Here is a 19392-nt window from a genome sequence, read left to right on the forward strand (position 1 = left end):
ACGCGAGTCTGAATGAACTCCGGGAGTTGGTGATGGACAGGGAGGCCTGGTGTGCTGCGATTCATGGGGTCGCAAAGAGTCAGACACGACTGAGTGACTGAACTGAAACTGAAACTGGAAAACCATAGCTTTGACTATACAGTCCTTTGTCAGCAGAGTCATGTCTCTGGCTTTTTAATATGCTTTCTAGGTTTGGCAATTATGCCTTGATTTAAAAAAAATGGAATATAGTGGCTATTTTGTATTTAAATACATTTATAGTTTGAATAATGTTATTCAACCTTACGTAAGACACAGCAGCCATATATATAATTGAAACACTTTGCTGTACACGTGAAAATAACACAGTATTGTACACTAACTATATTCCAAGATAAAATAAAAGTTAAATTTAAGAAAATAAAAGGACACAGCAGACAGGCAAGTGGAAGGTAATCTTAAGGTGTAGAAAAGACATTTTAGGAGGAATGTGCTCTGTATAAATACTCATGACACCTTATTGACCAATTCTACCCTCGTAATGAATGAAATGGAAAAATACATGTGCATGTTTGTGTGTGTATGTGTGTATATTTATGTTTGTATGTAAGGGTTTGGAGTATTGTGTCAGCATAAATGATAATTAGAAGTTGCATCTTCATTCACTCTCAGGTTTGGTTTAGTACACCTCCAGAGCTGCTCGTCAAATCCTGTGGGAGGTGTGCATGTTTAGAATTATCTTTGGCTACATCCCTCCCCCTCTTTGGTGATAATAAAGTTTGATCAGGGTATGTGAGTGTTGGATGCACTTTCAAAACAGATTTTCTTTTAGTAATCCATTATCATAAAGCATTAAAAAGATTCAGGAAAATCCCTTTGTAATTTTGTCATTGAAAAGAATAAGGATTCAATTTTTTGCCATATATATATATATATATATATATACACACACATAATCACATACGAACAGGACTTTGGCTTCTGGTATAACAGGTTTGTTGAATTTTACAGGATCCTGTATAATAACTTTTTGTTGTGTGATGTATAGCTGACAGAGTAACAAGAATGTTCCAATTTGAAACTGAGTTATCTCTTCAAGCAAACTATTCTTAAGAGCAAAACATTTGAAAAAGTTGATCTAGGGCAGAATTGACTTTATTTGACATTTTCTAGTTGCCTAGATATCATTTTCTACCTTTATAAATAGATAGTTTTTTATCTTTAACAATTGTTAAATTTCTCCGGTTAGTATTGTGTGTGTTAGTATATAAAGAACCATGAATGATCTGTCTGTTCTCAAAAACCCACTATTACTTGTGGGTTCAAGGCAGCTCTTACAAGTAGTAGAATCCACTTAAAGACACTTATAGCAAGAGTCTCCTGAGGCTGGAACCAGACATTGACCCTGAACTTCTGTACGTGCAGCCTCAAGAGACATTAACTAAGGTTGTCCTACTTCTTCAGTAAATTTGAGTTCTTTGAAAAGAGCATTCAATTTATAACACGATCTCTGTGTCTTGATTTACCCCTTATTTTCTTTTGCTGTTTTACCATTTCTATATTTGATGACATGATAATTTCTGTATTTGATGTCCTGATATGCTAAAATGTGTCCTACATTTTATTAGCTACCCAGTAGTTAAACTGACTACTATAGCCACACTGAAGAAATCCCATGGAGTCCGTCAAGATGTGGCTAAAGATGCACGTATTGCATCTTAAGTAACGTAAAATCTGTACCCAAGCATCTTTGTCCTGAATTGCAGTGAGTTTTGCTAGAAAGGGGCTTTACTACCTGTGTGCAGTCTTTCTGATTACACACACGTAGACTGCCTCTCCCACTTAGGCCAGACGTGTTAAAAGGCAGAAAATAGTCCACAAGGCAGTTCTGCTCTGCTCTGCTGTGCTACCCGGGGAACAGTCTGACCCTGCCATTTCCTCACTTGGAAGATGAGTTGTTTGATAGCATCTCATCCCACTTTTCCTGTCTTAAAGTAAATGAGATGAGTCTAATAATTCCAAATCTCTCTTTAAAAAAAAATGCTCCGACTCCTCATACTGTTATTCTGCACCTATTTACCCTTTCTTCAGTGCAGTTTGCAGTTTTCGTTTTCTGTCTTAGAGATGCACTTGTGTTTTCTTACATTATAAACATCTTACTCAAAATTAAGAAGCTAGAGGTGTGAGGTAAGTTTTTCTTAGGTTAGTTGTCTTGGTGGAACAACTTGATTACAAAAAGTTTAATGTGTTGATTCCCAGAGCTGGAGCCTGGTGAGGCGGTCTTACATGCTATCTTGTCTATGATTGTCACGGCTCTAAGGGAACTTTCTGTCTCCCCCTCCACCACCTCACACACATCAGGGTAACACTCACTAACTGTAAGGCAGAATTATGAGGTGAGACCAAGACAAGTTGCCCAAGTCATCGATAGAGAAACTCTGAAATTACTCTGAGATAGTTTCCCGTAATTGGGCTTCAGTCTCCTTTCCATTTCTCTTGCTCATTAAGTTGTTATGAGAACTGTTATACCTACTCCATTAATGAAAAGGTATGAATTGCATCTTAAGTAACGTAAAATCTGTAACCAAGCATTCCAAAGGCAATTTGGAAGTTGTAGTTTCTAAAGTGAAGCTATATGACCACATTTTGAATAAGAAAAGTAGACGACATGATGTAATTCTAGTCCATCCTGTGTTTTGCTGTGGTAGAACGCAGCCCGGTGTTGTGTGTCGTAGTTACGAAAGACGTTTTCTGCCTCGTGGGACGTCTCTGTGTAGCTCTGACGGCTGCCTGCCCTGTGTCTTTAGCTCACCGGTGTCTTCCCCGTTCCTGCAGCACCAACAGGATGACCTGCGAGGGTCCTGGGAGCCGCTGGCTGACTCAGTCAAGCCTTTTGGCTTTTGTCATTTGCTGAGTTACCAATGTAGAGCAGGATGAAGAGAGTAATCCCATCTTGTTTTCTCTCCTTCCAGGCGCTGTACAACTCAATCAAGAATGAGAAGCTCGAATGGGCAGTGTGAGTATGCTGCATGCCCGCCTGTTAGTGAATGGACTGTGTGCTCTTTTCCTGCTGCCTTTCTTTGTGCCTCACCAGTGATCCTGGAGAAGGGTTTAACTGCACAGCCAGTTCTCATTTTACACCACCGGGGTCTTACCTTCTCTGTGTAAGACACGTAAACCCTGAGTATTCCATGTCTTTTTCTTGGTACCAGCATGCTCCTATTATTTTAAACTGTTTGCGATGCCTATCTACAATTAATTATCTTTTTATTTTTTTAAAAATGGCATTCAGAAAGAAAATATGAGTAAAGTAGGTAAAAAATTCCAAATTTTTTTCCAAAATCTAATACACATGATGTGGGTGCCATACACTTATTTTAATGATCTCCTTCTTATCATTATAGATCAAGATTTTCTAATCCTATCTCCTATGATACTAATTCTACCAGGATATTGATAGATAAGCTTTGGAGGAGTATAGTACTTGTATGTAATGAAGTCCACAGAAAGAATAGCAACAGCAATGCAAGAAGTCGCGTTTCCTAAAAGATTTCGCACAATTGTGTAAGTTTAGACAATAGTTATAGGAAAGGTGCTGCTGGAAAATTTGTAGGATAATATTCACTTGCATAGGAGGAACCTTGGTGCTCTTTTATTTTATTTTTATTGAAGTATACTTGATGTCCAATATTATATAAATTACAGGTATACAACATAGTGATACACAGTTTTTAAAGGGTAGATTCCATCCTTAGTTATTAAGTTCTGGCTGTTTTCTCCATGTTGTACAATATATCCATGTGGTTTATTTTGTACCTAGCAGTCTGTACCCCTTAATCTTCTCCCCTTGTATTGTCCCTCCCACCTTCCCGCTCCCCACTGGTTTGTTTTCTGCATCTATGAATCTGCTTCCTTCTTGCTGTAGTTAGTAGTTTGCTGTATTTTTTAGATTCCACATTTAAGTGGAATCACACGGTATTTGTCTTTCTCTCTCTGACTTGTCACTTAGCATACTGCCCTTGCGGTCCATCCATGTTGCTGCAAATGGAAAATTTCATTCCGTATGTGGCTGAGCAGTGTTCCATTGTGTATATACGTCACATCTTCTTTATCCATTCATTGATTGATAGACACTTAGGTTGCTTCCATATCTTGGCAGTTATAAATAGTGCTGCTAGAAACATTGGAGTGCATATATCTTTTTGAATTAGTGCTTTTTTCCTAGATATTTACCCAGCAGTGGGATTACTGAATCATATGGAAGTTCTAGCTTTAGTTTTTTGAGAAATCTCCGTACTGTTCTCACAGTGGCAGCTCCAGTTTACATTCCCACCAACAGTGTCTGAGGGTTCCCTTTTCTCCACATCTTCACCAGCATTTGTTATTTGTGTTCTTTTTGATGACAACCATTGTCACAGCTGTGAAGTGATAGCTCATCATGATTTTGATTTGCATTTCCCATATGGTTACTGATGTTAACCATGTTTTCATGTGCCTCTTGGCCATCTGCATATTCTCTCTGGAAAAATGTCTATTCAGGTCTTCTGTCCATTTTTTTTTTTTATCATTTGCAAATATTTTCTCCCATTCAGTGGGTTGTCTTTGTGTTTTCTCAGTGGTTTGTTTTGCTATGCAAAACCTTTTAAGTTTAAAGGCTTCACATGTTTATTTTTGCTTTTATTTCTTTAACCTTAGGAGATGGATACAAAAAAAATATTGCTATGGTTTATGTCAAAGAATGTTCTGCCTATGTTTTCTTCTAGGAGTTTTATGGTATCTAGTCTTCCATTGAGGTCTTTAATCCCAACGTCGACTTTATTTTTGTATATGGTGTTCAGATGTTCTAATTTCGTTCTTTTACATGTAGCTGTCCAGTTTTCACAGCACCACTTTTTGAAGGGACTGTCTTTTCTCTATTGTATATTCTTACCTCCTTTGTCATAGATTAACTGACCGTGAGTGTGTAGGTTTATTTCTGCATTTCTGTCGTGTTCCATTGATCTGTGTATCTGTTTTTGTGCCAGTGCCATACTGTTTTGATTACTGTAGCTTTGTAGTGTAGTCTGAAGCCAGGAAGTGTGATTCCCCAGTTCTGTTCTTCTTTCTCAAGATTGTTTTGTCTGTTTGGGCTCTTTCATGTTTCTATATAAACTTTAAGATGCCATATTTTGACAGGATTTACATTGAGTCTGTAGATTGTCTCAGGTAGTATGATCATTTTAATACTATTAGGTCTTCCAGTCTAAGAACATGCTGTATCTCTGCGTTTGTTTGTGTCATCTTCAGTTCCTTTCACCATATCTCATGCTTTTCCAACTACAGGTCTTTTACTTCCTTAGGTAGGTCTATTCATAGGTTTCTAACCGGGTTCCATGGAGCCCTAGGGTTCAGGGAGATGTTTAGGGACCTCCCTAGGTGATGTGAGTGAGGGGAAAGGGAAGCATGACCGGGACCCACTTCTACCTCACACAAGCATGACACCTACTTCAAATAACCAAAGTAGCCCCATTTTTATCTTTTTAAAATATATAGAGTTCTACTGAATAGCAATCCATACTGAAGAAAAATTTTTTGGAAAGTACATTCCAGTATTCCCATTTCATGTACTAGGTAAATGAAGCCAAGAAGCATTTATTAACAAATCCAGAGTCACAGAGCTAGTGTAGAGACAAAGCTAGGACTTGTTTTTCTAGCAATCCTGGCTCCCCTTGGCAGTACCATGTTGCCTCACTTCTCTGTAGCCACACACTCCTTTTTATTATTATTATTTATTTTTTAATTGAAAGATAATTGCTTTATAATATTGTATTGTTTTCTGCCATACATCAACATGAATCAGCCATAGGTATACGTATGTCCGGGCTTCCCTGGTAGTTCAGCTGGTAAAGAATCTGCCTGCAGTGCCGAAGACCCTGGTTCAATTCCTGGGTTGGAAAGATCCCCTGGAGAAGGGATAGGCTACCCACTCCAGTATTCGTGGGCTTCCCTGGTAGCTCAGATGGCAAAGAATCCACCTGCAAGGTGGGAGACCTGGGTTCAGTCCCTGCTTTGGGAAGATCCCCTGGAGGAGGGCATGGCCACCCACTCCAGTATTCTTGCACGGAGAATCCCATGGACAGAGGAGCCTGGCGGGCTGCAGTCCATGGGATCGGAAAGAGCTGTACACGACTGAGCAAGTAAGCACAGCACAGCACATACATATGTCTCCTCCCTCTCGAACCTCCCTCCCACCCCTCTAGGTTGTCACAGAGCACCAGTTTGAGCTCCCTGCATTATACAGCAAATTCCCACTGGCCATCTGTTTTACATAGAATAATGCATGTGTTCCAGTGCTCCTCTCTCGATTCGCCCCGCCCTCTCCTTCCTCCACTGTGTCCACAGGTCTGTCCTGTGTCTGCATCTCCACTGCTGCCCTGCAAATAGGTTCATCAGTACCGTCTGTCTAGATTCCATGTTAATGCACGATAATTGTTTTTCTCTTTCTGACTTACTTCACTGTGTTTAATAGGCTCTAGGTTCATCCATCTCATTAGAACTGACTGAAATGCGTTTCTTTTTGTATCTGTAGCCACATACTCTTAGCAAATCTTTGCTAGGCAGGGATCACATCTGAATGTATATTAAGAGAGATTTATGTTAAATTTATAGTCTCATGAAACGCTTCTGGTCATTCATCTATTCCACAAACAACCTTTGAAGCAGCTATTTCTGTGCCTGGCCCTGTGGTAAAACCTAGATACACATTTGAAAAAGATAGAGGTTCTTTAGCTAATAAGAACATAACACGGGAGCAACTGGAGCAGACTGGACTGTACCCGGACAGACACATAAAAGCAGTGGTGAGGGACACAGTCAGCCAGGTGCCCGTGGAAGGCCTCGGCGCCCTCCTGCAGGACAATCACTGTTTCTTCCCCACTTCCTTTGTTAGGTTGTTCTTAATTCATAAAGCTTCTTTGTACTAGACAGTGTGCTGGAAATTTACAGAAAAGAAACGGCAGTAAGACATTTTCCTTGGCCTAAGAAATCTTACAGTCTAATAGACAAACGCATTTGTTTTTATTTATTTACTTATTTTTTTAAACAAAGGGTGGTTACTCTTTCTGATTTGGATGGGATGGTAAGGTGAGTTGAAGTGGATAAGAGGCACTTATAACTTAAGTTAGAATTGCTTAAAATTTAGCTACCAGTGGACCTTCAGAGAATATAGCAATTAATAGAAAAGGGAAAATAAAATAAGTGCAGTATCATTCAGAAGGAAAATTAATGGTCTTCTTCTACTTTGGACCTTCATATGTAGTGCTCTTATTGTATTTAGGATTAAATACAATATTTAATTGTAAGAAGCATTAAAAATTCATGTATCCAGCTTCGTTGTTAGAACACACAGTAGAATTAAATGTAAATAATATACTTTTGGGCCCTCCACTCTCCTGCTTCCCCCAGTGTCTGGGTTGCAGCAGCACTGACCTTGCTTTCATTATGTATAGCTGTTCTTTAACTCTGAATAAGCATTTTTACAACCTTGTATCATGGGATAATCTGTGCTATTTTATATTACTCTATAACTCAATTTACCAGAATAGTTCAATGCCTTTGTTTTTGCTTATAAATTAAATTGTTTTCTGTCTACTCTCCTATATCAGATTGTCCTGGCTGACATGTGATGTCCCGGCACATGGACCTTTCTGACTTTTGGATCCTATGTTGTGGAAGCCTTCAGCTTTAAGAAGTGCGGTTTTAAATACCTGTAGGCCATTGTTTGGGCTCTTTACCATTTTGTAAACGAACTTTAGTTTGGGTAGTGTTCTCTTCTTGCATCCCAGCCTTGTCGTGGCAGAGGGGCTTGTGTAACTCCATGAAGTGCTGAACCATGCTGGGCGGGGCCACCAAGTTGGGCTGGTCATGGTTTAGAGTTCTGACGAAACATGGTCCACTGGAGAAGTAAATGGCAGCCCACTCTAGTATTCTAGCCTGGAGAATCCCCAGACAGAGGAGCCTGGGGGGCTATAGTTCATAGCATCACAAAGAGACGTATATAACTGAAGCGACTTAGCACCCACACCCCAATAAGAAAAAAGTGACTGGGCCAAAGAGGGAATCAGCTGTGGATCTATCTGGTGGGGAAGGTAAAATCCAGTGCAGTAAACAGCAATACTTCAGAGGAACCTGGAATGTTAGGTTCATGAATCAGGCTAAATCGGATGTGGTCAGGCAGAAGATGGCAAGACTGAATGTCGACATCTTTAGGAATCGGTGAACTAAAATGGAATGGGAGCGTTTAGTTCAGATGACCGTTATGTCTACTCCTATGGGCGAAAATACCTTACAGGAAATGGAGTAGCCCTCAGAGTCAACAAGAGTCCAAAATGCAGTACTTGGGGGTAATCTCAAAACTGCAGAGTGATCTCGATTCATTTCTAAGGCAAACCATTCGACATCACAGTAATCCAACTCTGTGCCCCAACCACTGATGCCATTGAAGCTGAAGCTGAATGGTTATATGAAGACCTTCTAGAACTAACACCAACAAAGCATGTCCTTTTCATCATAGGGGACTGGAATGAAAAAGTAGGAACTGAAGAGATACCTGGAATAATAGGCAAGTTTGACCTTGCGTACAAAATGAAGCAGGACAAAGGCTAACAGTTTAGTCAAGTGAACACGTTGGTCATAGCAAGCACCCTTTTCCAACCACACAAGAGATGACTCTACATATGGACATCACCAGATGGTCAGTACTGAAATCAGATTGATTATATTCTTTGCAGCCAAAGATGGAGAAGGTGTATACAGTCAGCAAAACCAAGAGCTGACTATGGCTCAGATCACGAGCTCCTTAGTGCAAAATTTAGGCTCAAATTGAATAACATAGAGAAAACCACTAGGCAATTTGGGTATGACCTAAATCAAATCCCTTATGATTATACAGTGGAAGTGATGAATAGATTCAAGGAATTAAATCTGATAGAGCTCCTGAAGAACTGTGAGTGGAGGTTAGTAACATTGTACAGGAGGCAGTCACCAAAACCATCCCCCAAAAAAGAAATGGAAGAAGGCAAAATGGTTGTCTGAGGAGGCTTTCCAAATAACTGAGGAAAGAAGTGAAGCAAAAGGCAAGGGAGAAAGGCAAACATATACTCAACTGAATGCAGAGTTCCAGAGTATGTGAAGGAGAGATAAGAAGGGCTTCTTAAAAGAACAATGCAAAGAAATAGAGCTTAACAATAGAATGGGAAAAGTTAGAGATCTCTTCAAGAAAACTGGAGATATCAACGGAATATTTCATGCAAGGATGGGCATGATAAAGGACAGAAATAGAAAGGACCTAACTGAAGCAAATAAAGTAATGCTCAAAATTCTCCAAGCCTGGCTTCAGCAATACATGAACCGTGAACTTCCAGATGTTCAAGCTGGTTTTAGAAAAGGCAGAAGAACCAGAGATCAAATTGCCAACATCTGCTGGATCATGGGAAAAGCAAGAGAGTTCCAGAAAAACATCTATTTCTGCTTTATTGACTATGCCAAAGCCTTTGACTGTGTGGATCACAATAAACTATGGAAAATTCTGAAAGAGATGGGAATACCAGACCACCTGACCTGCCTCTTGAGAAATCTGTATGCAGGTCAGGAAGCAACAGTTAGAACTGGACATGGAACAACAGACTGGTTCCAAATAGGAAAAGGAGTACATCAAGGCTGTATATTGTCTCCCTGCTTATTTAACTTCTATGCAGAGTACATCATGAGAAACGCTGGGCTGGATGAAGCACAAGCTAGAATCAAGATTGCTGGGAGAAATATCAATAACCTCAGATATGCAGATGATACCACCCTTATGGCAGAAAGTGAAGAAGAACTAAAAAGCCTCTTGATGAAAGTGAAAGAGGAGAGTGAAAAACTTGGCTTAAAGCTCAACATTCAGAAAACGAAGATCATGGCATCCGGTCTTATCACTTCATGGGAAATAGATGGGGAAACAGTGGAAACAGTGTCAGACTTTATTTTTCTGGGCTCCAAAATCACGGCAGATGGTGCAGCCATGAAATTAAAAGACGCTTACTCCTTGAAAGGAAAGTTATGACCAACCTAGATAGCATATTCAAAAGCAGAGACATTACTTTGCCAACAAAGGTCTGTCTATTCAAGGCTGTGGTTTTTCCAGTGGTCATGTATGGATGTGAGAGTTGGACTGTGAGGAAGGCTGAGCGCTGAAGAATTGATGCTTTTGAACTGTGGTGTTGGAGAAGACTCTTGAGAGTCCCTTGGACTGCAAGGAGATCCAACCAGTCCATTCTAAAGGAGATCAGCCCTAGGATTTCTTTGGAAGGAATGATGCTAAAGCTGAAGCTCCAGTACTTTGGCCACCTCATGAGAAGAGTTGACTCATTGGAAAAGACTGATGCTGGGAGGGATTGGGGGCAGGAGGAGAAGGGGATGACAGAGGATGAGATAGCTGGATGGCATCACTGACTCGATGGACATGAGTTTGAGTAGACTCCGAGAGTTGGTGATAGACAGGGAGGCCTGACGTGCTACAATTCATGGGGTCACAAAGAGTTGGACACGACTGAACTGAACTGAACTGAAGCAGAGAAGATTAAGAAGAGGTGCAAGAATACACAGAAGAACTATACGAGAAAGATCTTAATGACCTGGATAACAATAGTGTGCTCTCACCTAGAGCCTGACATCCTGGAGTGTGAAGGCAAATTGGCCTTAGGAAACATCACTACAAACAAGGCTAGTGGAGGTGATAGAATTCTAGCTGAGCTATTTCAAATCCTGAAAGATGATGCTGTTAAAGTGCTACATGCAATATGCCAGCAAATTAGGAAAATGCAGCAGTGACCATAGGACTAGTAAAGATAAGTTTTCATTCCAGTCCCAAAAGAAGGGCGGTGCCAAAGATGTTCAAACTACTGTACAATTGTGCTCATTACACATGATAGTAAGGTTATGCTCAAAATCCTTCAAGCTAGGCTTCAGCAGTAGGTGAATCGAGACCTTTTAGATGTACAAGCAGTGTTTCAAAGAGGTTGAGGAACCCGAGACCAAATTGCCAACATTTGTTGGATTATGGAGATAACAAGGGAGTTCTAGAAAAACGTCTACTTCATTGACTACCATAAAGCCTTTGACTGTGTGGATCACAACAAACTGTGGAAAACTCTTAAAAGGATTTAAAAAAAAAAAAAATGGATAGGAGTACCAGACCACCATACCTGCCTCCTGAGAAACCTGTCTGTGGATCAAGAAGCAACAGTTAGAACCAGACGTGGAACACCAGACTGGTTCAAAATTGGGAAAGGAGTACATTAAGACTGTAGATTGTCACCCTGCTTATTTCATGTATATGCAGAGTACATCGTGAGAAATGCTGGGCTGGATGAATCACAAGCTGGAATCAAGATTGCTGTGAGAAATACCAACAACCTCAGATATGCAGATGATACCACTTTAAAGGAAGAATGTGGAGAGGAACTAAAGAGCCTCTTGATGAAGGTGCAAGAGGAGAGTGAAAAAACTGACTTGAAATTCAACGTTCAGAATCTAAGATCATGGCATCCAGTCCCATCACTCCATGGCAAACAGAAGAGGAAAAAGATAAAGCAGTGACAGATTTTCTTTTCTTGGGCCCCATCATCATCACTCAATTGGTCACACTTACATGCCTAACTGAAGAATACTAATCATGCTGGAATCTTAATGATAGTTCTAATGTTAATATTAGGTGGAACTCACAAATTTAGAAGATGATCTATGTGAGCATTAGGTAAAAGTATAAAGGATGTTATTGGTTTGATTGTTCTGTTTAGAAGTTCAGTGAAAATGCTTTGAGTATAAGATAAGGAACAAAACAACAGCAATGTCTTAGTCATAAAAAGGTGATTATTAACTTGAATTAGATTTTGAGCTGGAGAGTTGATTTTGCTTAAAAATTTGTTGCCTAAAAATGATACTGAATGTGAATCCTGGATTTTGATATTTATAGGAAGATTTCAGGGTGTAGAATTAAGGAAAGTTCTCTCACTTAACTTTTTGAAGTATAGTTTTGTGAAGAATCTGAATCATAGCTCACGCTTAGCATTTAATCTGTAAGTAGCTATTTTTCTCAGCCAGCTCAAATATGTTGAACTCAGGTAGATAGGAAACTGGACACATTGTCACCAAACTTTAGCTTTAAAATTAAGAGCAAGTTTAAAAAAAAAAAAAAAAGATGTCAGCTTTCTATGTAAGTGGCATCTCAATGATGAGATTGAGATGGATACTTAGAATTTGTAAGAATTTTATTCTTATAACAGCTTTAATATTCAGAAAAACAAGATGCAAGCAATATAATTTACAAATATTATCTTTAACTGCAGAATATGCTGAGCAAACAGATTGGAGAGCAAATGGACTGTGGCTATAATGTCAGTAGCCCACTCATTCCAAAGTAACTTTAAATCCCTGAGATACAAAAAACTATAGAGGCTGGGATATAAGGAAAGTTTTTTCCTAATATGCTGATGATTTAGAATTTTATATCATCTATATCAATTGCTAAGCCTTTGCTTAGAAGGAAATATAATAAATATAATTTCTACATGAATATGCACACAATGGCTAACATAGTACCTGGGACATTTTAGACCATAGTTGTTTGGATTCTGCTGAGCATTTTGTATGTGTACATGGTAATATACACAAAAACCTACATTTTCCTAGGTGAAAAATTTAGCCTGATCAGTAATGAGGAAGTTATTTTTAGTTTCCCATTAAAATTTTCATAATACATCTTTTGAAAACATCTAACATCAGTCTTGACCCCAGTATACTTCCAACTATGTTTTTTTTTAACTGTATTAATATCTGCAGTTAATTTTTTCTCAGTTTGGAAAGGATGCTATAGCAGTTGTACATGTAGTCAGATCCTGTATTTCAGAAAACCTACCTCCTCCTCCCATCTGGCAGCATTCTCGTTAGTGTTAAAGGGCTAATAATGGAGCTTGACATTTTTAATAAAAGCATATTCTCTTTTTTACAGGTAAGATATCTATGTCAGAATAAGGTAATTTTAGAAAACAAAATATATTTCCTGTTTTCATCATAATTTTAAAATTGAACTTCATTTTTCTTTTTTTGGTCAGTGACAAAGACAGGTCCGTTTTAAACTCAACCTGCCTGTGCCCCAGGATGTAAATTCGAAGCCCCATGACAAGTCAGCACATTTTTTATAATATTATTCTTCACTTTATTTTCCAGCAATCACTTGATCACAGTATTGGGTTTATATTCAACTTAACGTTCTGTCCCTGCGCTCAACCACTGTATTCATTTTCTAGGAATGGATTTACTGAGGTGTGACTTTGTTGTTGACAGTCACTCAGTCACGTTTAACTCTGCGCCCCTGTGGACTGCAGCACACAGGCTTTCCTGTCCTTCACCACCTCCCAGAGTTTGCTCAAACGCATGTCCGTTGTGTTGGTGATGGCATCCAACCATCTTGTCCTCGGGCGCTGCCTTCTCTTCCTGTCCTCAATCTTTCCCAGCATCAGGGTCTTTTCCAGTGAGTCAGCTCTTCACATCAGGTGGCCAAAGCACTGGAGCTTCAGCTTCAGCGTCAGTCCTTCTAATGAATATTCAAGGTTGATTTCCTTTAGGACTGACTGGTCTGATCTCCAGTATAACTTATATACTGTAAAATTCATCCATTTCAGTGTCTGATTTCATGGTTTTTTATAAATTTACAGAGCTGTATGATAATCACTACAGTTCATCACCCCACTAGACTCCACACAGATTCTTTTTGCTTATTATTCAGCATGTTTGATATGAACTCTTCCCTTCTGGCTGGTCCTACACTGGTTTGTGCTCACCTCTATCAAAGTCTGTATTATAAGACTCCTGTTTATAAAAACTTACTACTCATTATCATTTGTATTTTTCCCCTTGCTGGACTATAAGTACTTCAAAGGGCCTTAATCGTTCTGATCTTTTCACTGCCTAGCACACTGCCTGGCAGGCAAAGCCTCCTTGTAATCATTTCTGAGCTGGCAGTGACTCCCTCCCGGAGACAAGCAAGGGCTTGGCTGCTCACTGCCTTCTGTGCTCAACAGGCATCCCTGTAGATGGGGACTTTCAAATCTTTTTAATCAGGGAGGCCCCCCATTACCTGCCCATGAGAGGCTGACCGTCTGAACCTTGATTTTTCACTGCGTTGATAACCTGCATCTATTTTGGGTGGTTGTGGGATTAAGAAATTAAGTTAGGATGATGTTCATGGTAATGACTAGATGCTCAAGGTGGAGGACCTAATTCATACCCCACTCCTGTTTTCAGTGTTCTGGCAAGAGAAGTATGTACACAAAGTACTGAGTCAAATGAAGTGAGTCATCCACTTTATAACCCTAAGTTCAAGCACCCTAGAAAGCTGGATTGGAAAATGCAGTGGGGATCTGAGTGACTGCCGGACGTGCTAGGCTCAGCACCCCCTAACCTGAATGTAGGCTGAGAAACCAGAACTGAAGGAGCAGAGACAAGCCCGACCCTCTGGGTTTGCTGAGGGATGCTCGGGGTGGGCACTAAGAAGCACAGTGAAGTTCACAGTTCCCAGGCACAGGCCGTTAAAGACCGAGACCAAATCCCAGATCTGTGGAGTGCTTCCCTTCCCCACGAGAGCCCTGTTTGTAGCGGTTGCTTTTACTCAGTACATTGATTCTGACTTAAGGAGAAAATTACAAGCCATACTAAAAGGTGCATGGTTTGGAAAGACAGAGCCATCATCAAAACCAGACTCAGACATGGCTCGAAATTTGGAATCATCAGACCAGGAACTTAAAACAACCATTACTGTGCCATGGGCTCTAATGAATACAGTAGACAGCATGCAGAACAGATGGACGGTGTGAGCAAAGAAATGGAAATCTAAGAAGAATCAAAAAGAAATGCCGGGGATCAAAAACACTGTAACAGAAGTGAAGAATGCTTCTGATGAGCTCATTAGTAGACTGGTCACATCTGAGAAAAGACTCTCTGTGAGCTTAAGAATATGTCAATAAAAACTTCAAAAACAGAAAGGCAAAGAGAAAAAACACTTGGGAGAGGAGAAGGGACAAAATATCCATGAACTCTGGGACAACTTCAGAAGATTACGAACATGCACATAATGAGTGCCAGAAAGAGAGAGAGAGAGACACAAACACGGCCTGGGGAAGAGGGACCAGGAAATACTGGAAGCAGCAATGGCCGAGAATTCTCCCCAAGTTCAGGCCAGACACCAAGCCATCAATCCAGGAAACCGAGAAAACCAAGCTGGGTAAAAATTGCAGCTGAGAAAAAAAAAAAAAAGTACAGCCAGGCATTTCATTTACATCCTGCAGAAAATCAAAGATAAGGAGAAAAGTCTTGAAAGAAGCTGGATGAGAAAAGCACCTTACCTTTAAAGGAACAAACCCAAGAACCTCTGACTCAGACTATGTAAGCAGAGAGTATAGTGAAACATTTAAAGTGTTGAGAGAAAAACCTCACCAACCTAAAATTCTGTGTTCTGAAAAATTACGAACTCAAAAAGACGCATGCTGCCCACTGTGCCTAGCAGCACTGTTCACAGTAGTCAAGACATGGGTACAGCCTGAGTGTACTTCAGCAGTGAACGGATAAAGACGTGACACACACATGCACAAGCGTGCACACTGGAATAGTACTCGGTCATAGAAAGAAGGAAATTTTGCCATTGGCGACAACCTGAAAGGACTTGGAGGGTACTATGCTCAGTAAAATAAGTCATACGGAGAAAGGAAAACGCTATGTGATATGACTTATATGTGGAATCTAAAAAATAAAGCAAACTAGTCAATATAACAACAACAACCACAACAAAACAGTCACAGAGAGAACCAGCTAGCGTTTCCCAGTGGGGAGCGAGAAGCAGGGAGGGGCAACAGAGGGTAGAGGGTTAAGAGGCACAGACTACTCTGTATAAAATAAGCTACAAGGAAACACGGTGCAGCATGGGGGGTATAAGCAGTATTTCATAATAACTATAAGTGGAGTATAACCTTTCAAATTGTGAATCACTATATTGTACACCTGTAACTTACATAATGTTATACATTAACTATACGTCAATGAAAAAGAAGTAAGGACGTCATCCAGATGGCAGCACAGGTTGTTCCCGACTTTACTCCCCCTCCTAAGAACAACAAGTAACAAAAAAAAAGACACTCCTGAGAGATTCCTGGAGCAGAGAGGAGCTGGAAGCACCCCTGGACCCCAGAGTCAAAGCAGCCAGCACCAGAAGGGCAGGAGGAGAGCTGCGTGCTGACTGCACGGCCCCTTCCCCAGGCCAGTGCCTCCCGCCCCACACCGTGCAGAGGGGTCTCCCTTGAGCTTGTGGTTCCCCGCCATGAGAAGGGGGAACCAGCCACCAACCAGAACTGCCCCCCTCACCCCGCACTCAGCACTGTGTGTGTCTTTATAGGAGTCCCTGCTCTGATCTCGCACTTGGGAATCACCTGGGAGCTTTGGGACTTGGTCCTGGGTGTCTGAGATGGGGAGAGGAAGAGGGGCTTGGCAGACAGCATTCCTACCTGCATGACCAACTATTAACCCAACCAGCAGCTGTGCTCATGCTGACCCAAGTCAGTGGCCCAGGCTGACCAGGGCAATTGAGCAGGGTGTAGGTCTGCCTAAACGAGGTCCCCGATGAGGAAGTTCTGCGGCCCTGGAGCCTGGTTGACTCCAGCCCCGACAGAAGAGCGGAGTCATAGTCATCCCTGTTGCCGAGTGTGGCCCCAGCCCCATCTGACAGGAAGGGCTGCTGTGGACTCCTGGAAGTTGCATAACCCAGCAGTGCTCAAGCTGAGAGGAGGGGAAGCAGAGCCGATCGCCCCTAGAGCCAAAGCTGTCTGGCCAGGGCACTTGGGCCACAGGGCAGCTGGAGTCAGGACCGCACACAGACCGCACCAGCGGCCTTGGAGCTGCTCTTCTGGCCGAGTTCAGGAAGGGGGACTAATTCATAGCCCCACTTTTTGCCACCTGCAGCTTGCACCCACCCAGCCAGGGAACCTTCTCAGCATGCCCAGGAAGCTGAGCTGCCCATCAGCAGCCCTGTTCACAGTGGTGCTGAACACCGAGCGCACCCCCAGGCTTCCTCCATCTGCAAGGCAAAAGCAGTAAGTTCACCTAACTAGGATGTCAGGGCACACTCTGGACGGATTCAGGATCCCAAACAGGGAGCCTTGCAGACCCTGGGTCCCATCCAGGCAGGCAGCATCACACTTCCTGATTTCAAGCTACGCTTATAAAGGCAATGCAATGAAGACAGTGTGGTGATGGCATAAAAACAGAGAGATCAACGGACCAGGACTGAGGTCCCAGCGAAAGCCAAGCGCATGCGGCCAACTGACACCTTACGAAGGACCCGAGAATACTCGATGGGGAAAAGTCTCTCTAATCTGTGTTGCTGGGGAAATCGGATCTTCACATGTAAAAGAATGAAACTAGATAACTATCTTATACCACTCACAAAAATTAGGTCAAAGTGGGTTAAAGACTTGAATGTAAGACCTGAAACCATGAAATTCCTAGAAGAAAACATGAGAAAAAGATCTTGATGTGGGTCTTGGCAATGGTTTTTTAGATATAACACCTAAAAGACAAGCAACAAAATGAAAAACAAGTGGGAATACATCAAACAAAAAGCTTCTTCACATCAAAAGAAATAACCAACAAAGCGAAAAAGCAAATATAATAAGGTAAATCAACTATACTTCAATTAAAAATAAACTTTAAAAATCAAAGATGCTAGAGTGAAGAACAGAGATTCAGCCACTTTATTTAGTAACTTGTTCTGAAGAGATAGAAGTAAAATAAAGTAAACCCCCTCAAAAAAAGCAACCTGTGAGAGAGGAAATATTGTATTTTTTCTGATAAGGGATAATATCCAAATATATAAAGAGCTCATGCAATCCAATAGCAAAAAAACAAATATTCCAATTAACAAGTGGGCATAAGACTTGACTAGACATTTTCCCAAAGAAATTGTACTTAAAAGGCCAGCTGGTACACGAGGATATGCTCAATATCACTAATCATGAGGGAAATGCAAAACCACGGTGAGAAATCACCTTATGCTTATTGAGGATGCCCATCATCAAAAAGGCAAGAGACAATAAATGCTGACAAGGATGTGGGGAAAAGGAAGCCCTCCTGCCCTGTTGATGGGCTTGTAAACTGGTATAGCCACTACAGAAAATATTATGGAGGTCTCTCAAAAAATTAAAAACAAAGCTACCGTATGATCCAGCAATTTTACTGCTGCGACGATATCCAAAGGAAATGAAAATAATCAAAAGCTATTTGCACTCCCATGTTTGAAGCGGCACTGTCTATGGCAGTCAAGACCAGAAACAGCCTAAGTATCCATCCTGGATACGTGGATCAAGTTATGGAGTATATAATGGGATGTTATGCAGCCACAAAAAAATGGGAAAATCCTGTCATTTGTGATAACTAAGTGGACCTAGAAGACTTTATGCTAGGTGAAATAAGCCTGTCATAGAAAGACAAATGCTTTCCACTGATAACACGGTGGAAAGAGTCCTCCAATTCATAGAGACAGAAAGTGGGATAGTGGCTGCCAGTGTTTGGGGTAGGGGGAATGAGAAGTTGCTAATTTAAAAAGTTTAGAATTTCAGTTTGAATGGCGAAAATTTCTGGAGCTTACCTTTATTGTCCAGCTCCAAAATCATAGTCTTCATGATTGTTTCTGAATGAGTTCAAGTTAAGTAAATATTCCAGGTCTGCTCTGGAGGTTTTTGTTTTCATTTCAGCTATTACTCCTTCCCTTCCCCAGACGCAAACACACATCCACATCCACGAAAGTCCCACCAATTTATATTTAAATTCAGAATTTAGATTTCATATAACTAAGTCCCTTCAAGATAGCTTACTTTTTGAGTTTGGTGCTAGCGTAACAGCTTTGATATACCACTATGCTAAGACTTGCCAAATGGAGTAGTTCAAAATCTGTTCAGTGGCAGGGTCAGTGTAATGATGTTGAGCTCTTGCCAATTTTAAGAAGCAGTTGTTCCAGGGAAATATAAGACTTGGGTGGACTAGTATGATTCCTTATCTTTTTTGTTTAAAAATAAAAGTCATAAGTAATATAGGATACAGTAAATTTTATCATTTACAGTCGATCTTAGAACAGAGAAATAGATTTATCTGCTATCAGCAACAGAGCTTTTGTTGTTCTCAAAATAAACTGCATCTTAAGTTCTGAACTTAGACCACCCAGTGGCACATACATGATTACACAGAGGACAGAATGAAGGATGTGTTGGGGAATTTTGTAGGTTGTAAGGTATTGAGATGTCTGGTATCTCAGTAGAATATATTCTACCAGGGTATTTAAATGTACAAAATATT

General features: G+C 40.7%; 1 protein-coding gene across 1 annotated transcript in view; it reads left to right on the top strand.

The window, feature by feature from the left end:
• Positions 1–19392, top strand: part of PSD3 (pleckstrin and Sec7 domain containing 3) — a 482251-nt gene that overhangs the window by 358439 nt on the left and 104420 nt on the right. Inside the window, exon 11 of the mRNA XM_052661313.1 lies at positions 2952–2995. Coding sequence (XP_052517273.1) covers positions 2952–2995 — 44 coding nt within the window. The remainder of the gene's footprint in view (positions 1–2951; positions 2996–19392) is intronic.

Source organism: Budorcas taxicolor, chromosome 24 (genome assembly GCF_023091745.1).
Source record: "Budorcas taxicolor isolate Tak-1 chromosome 24, Takin1.1, whole genome shotgun sequence".
In the NCBI taxonomy this organism is placed as follows: Eukaryota; Metazoa; Chordata; class Mammalia; order Artiodactyla; family Bovidae; genus Budorcas; species Budorcas taxicolor.